The sequence below is a fragment of the Mirounga leonina genome, unplaced genomic scaffold, assembly GCF_011800145.1.
Source record: "Mirounga leonina isolate KUSES-001 unplaced genomic scaffold, KU_Mleo_1.0 Mir_92, whole genome shotgun sequence".
Lineage (NCBI taxonomy): Eukaryota > Metazoa > Chordata > Mammalia > Carnivora > Phocidae > Mirounga > Mirounga leonina.
Window position 1 is genome coordinate 14,198,982 of NW_023270852.1, and position 12,835 is coordinate 14,211,816.

The 12,835-nt window shown below is 39.1% G+C and overlaps 1 protein-coding gene and 1 pseudogene across 7 annotated transcripts in view; both read left to right on the forward strand.

The window, feature by feature from the left end:
- PAAF1 (proteasomal ATPase associated factor 1) overlaps positions 1-12,835 on the forward strand; it is a 44,868-nt gene that overhangs the window by 13,741 nt on the left and 18,292 nt on the right. For all 7 annotated transcript variants that reach the window (XM_034995530.1, XM_034995534.1, XM_034995531.1 and 4 more), the window contains 2 exons: positions 8,068-8,166; positions 8,806-8,956. In XM_034995530.1, the coding sequence (XP_034851421.1) occupies positions 8,068-8,166; positions 8,806-8,956 (250 nt within the window). The remainder of the gene's footprint in view (positions 1-8,067; positions 8,167-8,805; positions 8,957-12,835) is intronic.
- LOC118004270 lies at positions 2,075-3,086 on the forward strand (annotated as a pseudogene).

Consider the following 12,835-nt stretch of genomic DNA (forward strand, 5'->3'; position numbering starts at 1 on the left):
GATGTCCATTAAAATGATAAATTGTTTTCCACTCCCTCACTTCCTCTCTTTCTTTTTTTTTTTTTTTAAGATTTTATTTATTTGTTTGACAGAGAGAGAGACAGCAAGAGAGGGAACACAAGCAAGGGGAGTGTGAGAGGGAGAAACAAGCTTCCTGCTGAGCAGGGAGCCCAGTGTGGGCTGGACCCTGGGATCACGACCTGAGCCGAAGGCAGACACTTAACAACAGAGCCACCCAGGCGTCCCCTCACCTCCTCACTTTCAATCTGGAGGTGTCTTGGGGTCTAAAATGAGTCTCTTGCAGATAGCATATCGATGGGTCTTGCTTTTTTACCAGTCTGATACCCTGTGTCTTTTGATTGGGGCATTTATCCCATTTATATTCAGAGTAACTATTGAAATGAATTTAGTGCCATTGTAAAGTGTCTGTGAAGTCACTGTTTTTGTATGTTGTCTCTGTTCCTTTCTGGTCTATGTTACTTTTGAGCTCTCTCTTCGCTTAAAGGATTCCTTCTAATATTTCTTGTAAGGGTGGATTAGTGATCACAAATTCTTTTAGTTTCTGTTTGTCCTGGAAGCTTTTTATCATTCCTTCTATTTTGAATGACATCCTAGCTGGATAAAGTATTCTTGGCTGCACGTTTTTCCCATTTAGCACCCTGAATATATCATGCCAATCCTTTCTGGTCTGCCAGGTCTCTGTGGATAGGTCTGCTGCCAGTCTAATGTTTCTACCCTTGTCGGTTACAGACCTTTTGTCCCCGAGCAGCTTTCAAGACTTTCTCTTTGTCTCTTAGATTTGCAAGTTTCACTATCATATGTCAGGGTGTTGACCTATTTTTACTGATTTTGAGAGGGGGGTTCTCTTTGCCTCCTGGACTTGAATGCCTGTTTCCTTCCCAAGTTTAGGGGAAGTTCTCTGCTATAATATGCTTCAATATACCTTCTGCCCCTGTCTCTCTCTCTTTCCTCTTCTTCTGGGATTCCCAATTATTCTAATATTGTTTTGCTTTATGGTATCACTTATCTCTTGAAATCTCTCCTCATGATCCAGTAATTGTTTTTTTTTTTTATAAATTTTTTTTTTTTTTAAGATTTTTATTTATTTATTTGACAGAGAGAAACACAGCGAGATGAGGGAACACAAGCAGGGGTAGTGGGGGAGGGAGAAGCAGGCTTCCCGCGGAGCAGGGGGCCCGATGCGGGGCTCGGTCCCAGGACCCTGGGATCATGACCTGAGCCGAAGGCAGACGCTTAACAACTGAGCCACCCAGGTGCCCTGATCCAGTAATTGTTTATCTCTCTTTTTCTCAGCTTCTTTATTCTCCATCATTTTATCTTCTACATCACTGATTCTCTCTTCTGCCTCATTTATCCTAGCAGTTAGAGCCTCAATTTTTGATTACATCTCATTAATATCCTTTTTAATTTCAACTTGATTAGATTTTAGTTCTTTTATTTCTCCAGAAAGGGATTCTCTAGGGTCTTCTATGCTTTTTACAAGCCCAACTAGTATCTTTATAATCGTTATTCTGAACTCTAGTTCTGACATCTTACTTATACCCATACTCATTAGGTCCCTGGCAGTCAGTATTGCCTCTTAGTCTCTTTTTTGAGATATTTTTCCATCTTGTCATTCTGTTCAGAGAAGAATAGATGAACGAGGGAACAAAATACTAAAATGGCAACAGCGACCCCAGAGAAATATACACTAAACAAATCAGAAGAGACCTGGGGGGGGGGGGGCAGGGAAAAGAATATAATCAGACAGGTGAACAGAATAGAGCAATGCCTGGATCCTGTGTGTATTTTGGTTGTTTGTTAGAAAACTAGATTCCAAAATTGTAAAGAAAGAAAAACTTATATATGTACAAAAATAAAATTAAAAACAATGGAAGGTTAGAATGTACTGTAAAAATGAAAATTAAAAGCCAAAAAAAAAAAAAAAAGGAATGTAAGCAGACAGGTGAACAGAACAGAGCAATACACTATAATCTGGGTGTATTTTGGTCTGTTTATTAGAAAAAACTACATCCCAAAATTGTAAAGAAAGAAAAACGTAACTGCCGCCGCCATGAATAGCATAGGGCAGGCGTGCACTGACATGAAGCGTGAGTAAGACCAGTGCTTCAGTTGTTGGTTTGAGGAGAAGTTCCTCAAGGCAGACAGCTCCCCAGTCCCGTGCACCGACCTCTTTAAGCACTGTCAGCAGTGTGTTCAGAAAGCAATAAAGTAGGAGATTCCCACTGAAGGACTGGAATTCATGGGCCATGTCAAAGAAAAGCTTGAGAGCTCTTTTTGACCTTGACAGTCACCTTGAAAATAAACTCCTTCAATCAGGATATTGAGGACACTGGATTTCGTCAATTAAGGCTGTGAAAAGAACCATTGATTTAATGAGTTTAGGAGGGAGGAGTTTTCTTTCCTCCTTGATTTCCTCTCACTTGTAAAAGATGCATCACTCTTTGCTTTGAGATGATTTTTCACTTGCCCTGGCATCTTGCAGGAACTCCATGTGCTAAAACTGAATGATTTCTTGGGATTATGGTTGTAATACTTGGTCTGGGATCAGATTTAAATATCCTTTATATGTAAATACTGATAAATTTGTCAAAATGTTCAAGGTTGCCTGACCTCTTGAGTTTTGCTGCAAAGGACATTGAGTACATTGTACTAGGGTTATTATTCATGGAAGCAATTGGTTAGGATCTCTCTTTTCTCTCAAGGAGCTAAGCCTCTGAAAAGAGACCCCAGCACAACAGTTTTAATCAATGCTTGGGAGAACAGTTTTATTTTTATATGATAATTTTTAAGATTCTTGGTGGACTGGGTTAGCCAAGAGGAAGACAGCTTTAAGAATTCCCTACCTTAAGAAGAGGTGTTAGATTCTGATTAATATGTGAAAGCTTGAATGTTGCTTTGTACACCATTTCAGAGCTCATAGTGTAGTTTAGGAATTAAGATCCTTGGAGTAACAATGGAGGAAAATCCTAAATTGCAAACATTTGCTGTTGCCAGCTTTCTGCCCAAGTCAATTAATTAAGCCAACCTGTATTATCATAAAACTGCCAAAATGCTGCATCTGGTTAAATGGGAGAAGAGTTTGTTTTATATACCTTGTGTACCCACCCTGCCCTGTAATGTCTATAATCATGAAGATGGAATAAATTGTAACATTTAGTTTCAAAAAAAACCCCAAAAAGCAAACCCTCATATATATACAAAAATAAAATTAGGGGCGCCTGGGTGGCTCAGTCGTTGAGGTCTGCCTTCGGCTCAGGTCACGATCCCGGGGTCCTGGGATCGAGCCCCGCGTCAGGCTCCCTGCTCAGCGGGGAAGCCTGCTTCTCCCTCTCCCACTCCTCCTGCTTGTATTCCCTCTCTCACTGTGTCTCTCTCTGTCAAATAAATAAATAAAATCTTTAAAAAAAAATAAAAAAATAAAAAATAAAATTAAATACATTGAAAGGATAGAATATAACTCTAACTATGAAAACTTAAAAAGACTTAAAGAAAAAGAAGAAGAAAAAAAGAGTATGATCAGACAGGTGAAGAGAACATAGCAATACACTAGATTATGGGTGTTAGTTATTTTGGTCTATTTGTAGATGATAAAGCCCATCGGTTTATTCCTTTATGGTAACTACTTTTGGGGTCCTGCTTAGGGTAGTCCATGATTTTATATATATATTCACTTTTTTTTTTTTTTTAGGGAGGGAGAGGGGTGGAGGAGGGGTAGAGGGAGAGAGAGAGAGAGAATCTTAAGCAGGCTCCACGCCCAGCACAGAGCCTGATGGAGGGCTCAGTCTCAGAACCCTGAGATCATGGCCTGAGCCGAAATCAAGAGTCACTTAACTGAAAGAGCCACCCAGGTGCCCCTATATATATATATTCACTTTTAATTGCACAGCATAATGGATAAGAGCACAGACTCTAGTGATAGACTCATTGGATTTGACTCTTTGGATTTGAATTTCGGTTCTGCCTCTTGCTGTGCTCTTAGGCCAGGTACTTACCCTCTATGTCACAGATTCTTATTTGTAAAATAGGGGTAAAAGTAGTATCTCATGGGGTTGTTACAAGGATTGAAACAGAATTTGATCTGAAACATAGTAAGCATGATATGTGTTAAATAAAATTATAAATACTGTATTTTCTTTGAATATTTATGTTTTATTTTTCTACATTTCAAACTTTGTTACTTGGTTTAAAGTAGGGATGTAACTTAATTATTTTTGAAATGATTAGCATATCAAGGCACTATAAAGTAATCCATCCATATCTCGCTCTCTTGAATTGTCATATTTATCCAATAATTAGGATTATCCCATTGATCTGTTTTTTTGCTGGAACTAAGAAATGGATCTTTAGCTTTAAATTCTGACCTAGGTTTGCATCCTGGCTCTGTTGTGTCACCTTGGGGATATTACTTAATCACTTCTTAAACCTCAGATTTCTCAACTGAAAAATAGAAATAATTCCTATCTTAATAGATTTTTTAAAAAGATTTTATTATTTATTTGACAGAGGGAGACACAGCAAGAGAGGGAACACAAGCAGGGGGAGTGGGAGAGGGAGAAGCAGGCTTTCCACTGAGCAGAGAGCCCAATGCGGGGCTCGATCCCAGGACCCTGAAATCATGACCTGAGCTGAAGGCAGACGCTTAACGACTCAGCCACCCAAGTGCCCCTATCTTAATAGATTTTTGAGGGTATTATATGAGGGTAGTGTCTGTTACATGTCTGGTATATAATAGCTATTCAATAAATGTTAGTTTCTTTTCTTCTTTTTTAAAAGTTTGGAGAAAGGAGATAGCTGGTATGGCCTACAATCTACTCTTCAGTGTTTTGTCACTTTGGAAGAACTGCATAGTTCAGATTTAATTATTTTTTAGATATAGGAAGTAGGACTCCAAAGATATGTAAAACAGCTAAGGTAACAATATCTCTGTCCCCTCCAGGGACAATATATTAACTGAGAGGATACAATAGAATACATCAAAATTTCTTAACCATGGCGCTATTGACATTTTGAGCTGGGTAATTCTTTATTGTAGGGGACTGTTCCCCAATTGTGACAACTAAACATGTTTCCAGACATCACCAAATGTGATGAGCTAATTTGCCCCTGGTTGACAACCACTACAATATATGAACATAGTGCTGAAGACTACTAGGGAGGAAGTGATAAACTTTTTGGCAGAATTGGGAAAACCTTTTGAGAAATAGGTCATTTTTTTTTCTTTTCTCCAGCTTACTTTATTTTAAGAATACAGTATATAATACATATACAAGATTTTTAAATTAAATTAAATTTACTTTTTTTTTGAAAGTAAGCTGTATGCCCAACATGGAGCTTGAACTCACAGCCCTGAGATCAAGAGTCACATGCTCTATCAACAGAGCCAGTCAGGTGCCCCAAATTTACTTATTTTTATTTGAGTATAGTTGAGAGAAGTAGGTCATTTTAAAAAAATTATTAATTGTGCCCTTTTTAAAAGGATTTTATTTATTCGAGAGATAGAGCAAGAGAGAGCATAAGCAGGTAGGAGGGGCAGAGGGAGAAGCAGACTCCCTGCTGAGCAGGGAGCCTGACACAGGGCTCTATCCCCGGACCCTGGGATCATGACCTGAGCCAAAGGCAGATGCTTAACCAACTGAGCCACCCAGGTGCCCTAATTGTGCCCCTTTTCTATTTCTTATTCTCATTTTCTCTTATTTGAGTTCATTATTAGGTAGACCTATCCATTTATTAATCACCTACTATAATCCAGGTACTCTGGGCACTGGGACTATAGCAATGAATAAAACTGTTGTGTAGCACCTACATTCTTGGGGTGTGGGACCAGACAGGATTTGCTAATGACTTGGATGTGAAAGGTGAGAGAAAATGAGTTGGGATCATTCCAGAATTTTCAAAAGAAGTGGATAAATTATGTTGCCATTTACTGAATGAGGTCAAGTTGTTGTATTGGTGTGAAGCTGGGGGAAATGAGAGTTGTGTTTTGAACATGGTAAGTTTGAGGTGACCACTATAAAGCCAAAGGTAGATGCCTAGCTGGCAGTTGAGTAGATAGCACCTGCATCAGGAAAGAGGTTGAGCTCTGTTGCTTTAGGGATTAAAACTACTTCAGTGTGAGTAGGAGAGTGTTTAAATGTGTTGTGTCCTCTGCAAATGAGGACAGTAGTTGCTCTTATTGATATAGGTCAGATGGCTTTACTCACCTACCTAGTGTTGTTAAGGTACTTCATTCTTATTACCAAACTGCTATTGTTTGTTATTTGTGGAGTAGTTACTATGTACGTAGCCTGTGGTTGTGTTAAGAAAGTGCTGGACAGGGGCACATGGCTGGCTTAGTCGGTAGAGCATGCGGCTCTTGATCTTGGGGTTGTAAATTTGAGCCCTGTGTTGGGTGTAGAGATTACTTAAAAATAAAATCTTTCAAAAAAAAAAAAGTGCAGGACATTGTTCTGACACCTACAGAGCTTGTCATGTAGTTGGGGAGCCAGACATAGAATTGAAAAGTTAATTGATGATGCTAGTATTCAGGCTTAAGGCAGGTTTAAGGATAGTAGCAGTAGTTTGGAGAAGAAAGATCTGAGAGATGGGTACTCCTGTACTAAGAATGTGAAGGCAGGGCTATGTCAGATTTACCTCCGAGTCACCAATACCCAGCAGTGGGAAGCTAGGAGCAGAATGGGATTATTATGAAAATCAAATGATATAATGTTATTTGGAAATGCTTTCTAAATGATAAAACATGATATAAAGGTTAATTTTTGTCATAATCCTTAAAATTAAAGAATCCACAATTAAGTTAATAGTACTTCTTTTCTGGGACACCTGGGTGGTTCAGTTGCCTAAACATCCGACTCTTGGTTATGGCTCAGGTCGTGATCTCAGGGTCGTGAGATCAAGCTCACATCAGGCTCCACGCTCAGCAGGGAGTCTGCATGAGGATTTTCCCTCTCTCTGCCTCTTCCCCTGCGCATTGCGAGTGCTCTCTCTCTAAAATAAATAAATAAATCTTTAAAAAAAAAAAGTACTTTTATTCTGAGGAACCAAAATAAGGAAGAAATAGTCGTAGAAGTTATTAGAGGTGACAGATATGTCCCTTTAGTTCTTGCTGAACTTACTCATTATGGTTCAACTGGCATAGAACAAAGAAAAATGGAAGATTGGATAATTAAAGCCTACCCTACTTTTCCCTTAGTTGCTGGGAATATGTCTGGGATTATGTATCTCAGTCCTCCATTTCTGGAATATTTGCAGCTGGGTGTTTTTTAATAAAAAGGGTATGTATGTATGCATGTGTATGATCGTTGCTTATGCATGAAGTGATTGCTAATGTTGAAACTGCATAAATTAATCAGAATTTTTTGTTACTTATTCTAAAATACACACATACACACAATTAGGATTTTATAGAGGGAATGTGAAGTAGTAAATTGGAAACATCTTTGCTTTTCCTTGAATCCTTCTGGTGCATTTTAGTTGACTGTCTCTTGTGTATGTGGGTTCCTAAGAATCAGGTATCTTAATTTTAAAATATCAAAAGAGGGGTGCCTGGGTCCCTCAGTCGGTTAAGTGTCTGCCTTCGGCTCAGGTTATGATCCCAGGGTGCTGGGATCGAGCCCTGCATCGGGCTCCCTGCTCCACCGCCGGGAGCCTACTTCTCCCTCTCCCTCTGCTTGCTGCTCCCCCTGCTTGTGCTCTCTCTCTCTCTCTGTGTGTCAAATAAATAAAATCTTAAAAAAGAATTTAAAAAAATAGCGAAAGATGGAAATGATACGGGGATAGTAAAAACTTTATAGTTGAAGCCGGAGACTATAGTTTATTACAAGAACATCTTTTTGTTTTGAGAAATAAAAGATGTTGGCGCTAGCCTTGTTAGGAGATAGGTGATGACACCTCAATCTTCAGGTGAAAACACATGTCCTTGGTGCTGGGAAGCATAGGCTTGAAGAAGTCTTGGAGGAGTGTGAAACAGGGGAGATCTTTAACATATTTCAGGGAAAAAAGAGCATTTCATTATTTATAACAGCAGTTATTTTGTCTTTTGAACAGATAACATGCCTGGACATTTCCAGTGGAGGCGGCCTTGGTGTGTCTTCTAGTACTGATGGAAGCATGAAGATCTGGCAGGCTTCCAATGGCGAGCTCAGAGTAAAGGCTTTGGATTTGCTTTTAGGGTCTTATACATGAAGGGTGGTCTGGGAAGCCTTAGACTAGGTCACAGAAAGAAGAGTGGTGCATTCTAAATTTATAGGACCACCACACTTCAATTGATCTTTGTTCTCCCATTTGTTAATCTCAGAACCATCCTCAATCTTAGTGATTTGCCTGAACAGATTGGGGCTGAAACAGTGGAGAAGCCAGGCCAGTGAATGTCTAAGTGGGTGGTCTCTTGGTATGAACTGCCTTCAGTGATCAGCTAACAGATTAGGTAGGCTATTGTACTGATTATATGGCTGAGCCCCTCCAACTTACACAGAGGATTTTAAGAAGAGGTGAGTAAAAGAGTCCTCAAGCCTCCTTAGCTCCTTATATGTAGTACTAGACTTAAGGAGGCTGTGAGAACCTTGGAGTTCAAATCCATAATATCTGTAGCCAGAGCTACACAAAAGGGAGTAAGTAGCTCTTAGAACACTACCTGGTATACAGATGAGCTAAAGAGATCCTTTTGGACCTCCATAGTTTTAAAACCCAGCATGTAGATATTTAAGGGACCAAAGATATGACAGGTAAGAGAATATCAGGGGATGGACAAGAGAACTAGCATGGAATTTTCTTTTGTTTTTCCAGAGAGTATTGGAAGGACATGTGTTTGATGTGAATTGTTGCAGGTTTTTCCCATCAGGCCTTGTGGTTCTGAGTGGGGGAATGGATGCCCAGCTGAAGATCTGGTCAGCTGAAGATGCTAGCTGTGTGGTGACATTCAAAGGTCACAAAGGAGGTATGAAGGATGATTTCTCCAAAAGGCTTCTCTAATGATCCCCAGAGACAAATCAAAAAGGTAGAAACAGAAGCTAGTTATCTACAAAAACACAAATAATTCCTCTGACCATTTAAATGAGCTGTTTCCTCAAGGATTAGAAATTCCTTTGACACTGAGTCTTGTTATTGCTATCTAGAACTAACTGCTATACACAGATAGTTGTTTTCCACAGTTGATAAGTGGAAAAAAAAATCCTTCCCCAGAAAACTAAGTCGTCCAGTGTTCTATCTGCTTGTGTGCTAGGAGAGAGAGAAATGTGTCCCAACATTTTCTCATTATTAGTCCTTTGAAGTGATAGTAAAAGCTGGGTGGCAAATGGCTGCATCACTAGATATCAAAGATGGAGCTTGGTACTACTGACTGTCAGTTCTTACGGATTTAAGTCACAGTTCAGATTTTAAAATGGATTAGCCATATAGCCAGTTGATAACAGGTTATAGAGACAGAATGAGAACATTTTCCCTTTGTAACTGGTTGGTTTGTGGGAAAAAAATTATAATTTAGAGATGTTTTAACCTTAATCTGAATGTTAAAAAGGTGATAAATGTTACTCTTATTTTACAAGTTTGGATATTTTTGAAAAAGCATTAATATCCCCAAATAATTCCTTACCTTGTTCCCTCCTTTGGAATCATAGTACACATCATCTATGCCACTCATTTGAGAATTAATTATGTATTGCCCTATACTTAAGGTATTTAAACTAGTCTTTTGCTTTGTGTACCTGACTATATTATAAATAACTTGCGTGGTTGAGCTTTAAGTTTTAATATTTCTTTATAATGATTTGTTAGGTTACATACAGATCATCTAGCAAATACATGTTAACCTTAGCAAGGTTATTATTTTTTTTTTTTTTAAAGATTTTATTTATTTAACAGAGAGAGACATAGCAAGAGCAGGAACACAAGCAGGGGGAGTGGGAGAGGGAGAAGTGGGCTTTGGGACTCGATCCCAGGACCCCGGGATCATGACCTGAGCCGAAGGCAGACGCTTAACGACTGAGCCACCCAGGCGCCCTAGCAAGGTTATTTCTAAGACTGTCAGTACACAGGTGCATTGAGAAGGAATAGAAAAGATATTTGGAGCCTTCCTCACATTCAGCCTGAAGAACTGACTGGTCTAAGGAGTCAAAGTGGCCTGCATAGAGGGGGAGTCCAGGAGCCAAACGGGTCTAAAGGAACCCTGAGGTACTCACCTCACATCTGGCCATCCTGAATTTGTGAGGCACAGGGAAGTTTTCCAGTGGAACAAGACATGACTGTGAGCTTAACAAAGTGCATATTCAATGTCAACGCACACTCAACTTAGTAATTCCTTTGGGCGACTGCAGTATGCCCACCATGTGAAAACTAAGTCGTCCAGTGTTCTTTATTTCTTCCTAAGAATACACGTGCATCACTTAGCTTAGAGTGAAGTACATAATGTTTGTCAATCCGATTGAATCTTTATTCATTCTTCGGCCTTACGAGAACGTCCCAGGATGGGGTGGGAGCTTCTCTAGATACTCTAGATATAACAACTCGTGACTTTTCCTTTTTTTTTTTTTTTTTGAGAGGAGGAATTTTATTAGGTTGAATAGAAGTGACAAACTGTGGGAGAAATGACATGAAGTCAGATCCAGGCTAATGTCTGTCAGGTCTTGAATGCTCCTGCCCAGGTAGTTCTGTAAAGTAAGGCCAGATTTGGTGTTGCCCGTTCTTCCACAGTACAGAAAATCAAAATTAATCTCTGATAGTTTAGCAGCATATGGGTCACTCCAGCCGAATGAATTCCAAGTTTCGTTGTATGGCTCCTTTTTTAATCTCTTTAGTTACAAAATTTTGAAGCATGTTTATTAGCAAAGGCCATGAACTACATAAAAAATAGAATAAAAATTATTACCTGCATGTATGATCTTTAGTGGTTTCACAAGTGGTGACTAAATAAGAGAAACAGAAGATAGTGAGTGTTGGGCAATCCTCTGGGGTCCCCTCCCTCGTCGGAAGCTTTGTGTGATCACTTTGCTATTGGTCAATAAACCTTGCTTTGCTGCCCCTCCTCCCCAAAAGAAGATAGTGAGTGTTGAAAGTGAACATGGTCTTTTATTGCCTAGGTTAAGTCTTGGCAAGTGAGACATAAAAGAAACCACCAGGAACACTGGACTGAACATAGCCTGATGCTTATTGCAAGGAACCATTAGGACGCTAACAAAGTAGCTCTGTATAAAGATCTTGTGTAAAGGATAAACTTTGGTTAGTTTAATTAAGTCCCTGGCTTTCTTATTGCTTCTAGCATATGAAAATATGGTAGTAAGTGAGACAGTATGTAGGGTGTTTAGGCATGGGATTTGGAGACATGTAAATCTTGGTTTAAATCTTAATTCTTCCACCTATAATCTGTATGACCTCAGAAAGTTGCTTAACCATTCTGAGCCTTAGTTTCCTCATGTAAAATGGGGATAGCAGTATTAAATGAGATGTTGCATGTGAAGGATTTAGCATAATCACTGGTATTATAAGTGCACAATAAATGTTATTGTTCATATAAAATATAAAGCTAAACTTTAATCCCAGGCGGGGGGGTGAGCTTTGTGATGTTTTAACATACTTGTCATATGTGAAAAACAGAAATTGTTATTTCTAATAGAATAGACTAATTCTAATTCTAATAGAATTTTTCCAGTAGCAACAAATATGATCCTAGTTAATATGTAATTGGTTTTCCCTTATATTTTTAGATACATATTTTATATGTCAATAAAGAATTACTGTGTTCTTTAACAAGCAGAGATGAGATTTGTGTATGTTTTTAAATCCTTCTGATGAAAAGATAAACTAAAAGTAGTTTTTTTTTTTTTAAAGATTTTATTTATTTATTTGAGAGAGAGAGAATGAGAGGGGGGAGGGTCAGAGGGAGAAGCAGACTCCCTGCCGAGCAGGGAGCCCGATGTGGGACTTGATCCTGGGACTCCAGGATCATGACCTGAGCCGAAGGCAGTCGCTTAACCAATTGAGCCACCCAGGCGCCCTAAAAGTAGTTTTGTCTTTGTAATACAGTAGTCCCCCTTTATCCATGGGGGATACGTTCCAAGACCTCCAGTGGATGCCTGAAACTGCGGATAGTACCAAACCGTGTATATACTATCTTTTCCTATATGTACAAACCTGTGATATGTAACAGGCAAATGGATACTGCGTGGATATGCTGGGTAAAGTGATGTGATTCACATCCCGTGTTTGACCAGAGAAAGTGACACTGTAGATAAGGGAAGATTACTGTATATGAGTCTTCTAAGTAGCTCTAAGGTATACTTTAGTTTGAAGTTTTTAAATTGCACAGGCCATTTAATTAGGTTGGTGGATTTGGAGGTTTATATAATACAATCCTTTGAGTAATAATAATTTAATAATCATAATTATTTCTAATAAGCACCAGATCATTCATAATCTATGAAAACGTTGAGGCCAAATGAAACACCACTGTAGCTGATTGGTTGAGTTTTTTGCTCACCATGGTAGGAAAACTGCTTACATTTGTGGAATAATTTTAGGAGGTCAGGTTGCATTTTCAGCACTTAGGCCATTATTTTCAAACTCCTATATTTTCTTTGAAATAGGATATGCTGCCTCCAAGTAATAGTAGTGCTTCAAGGCTCATTTTTTCTGAGATCTGAGTCGCAGCCATTACTCTTTCCATGCACACACACACACACACACGTACATTTCCCCTTCCTCGTATGTGTGTGTTTGCTTCCTAGCAACATTAAACCAGCTTCATATAATAATAAAACTAGGGCACCTGGGTGGCTCAGTCGTTAAGCGTCTGCCTTTGGCTCAGGTCAGGATCCCGGGGTCC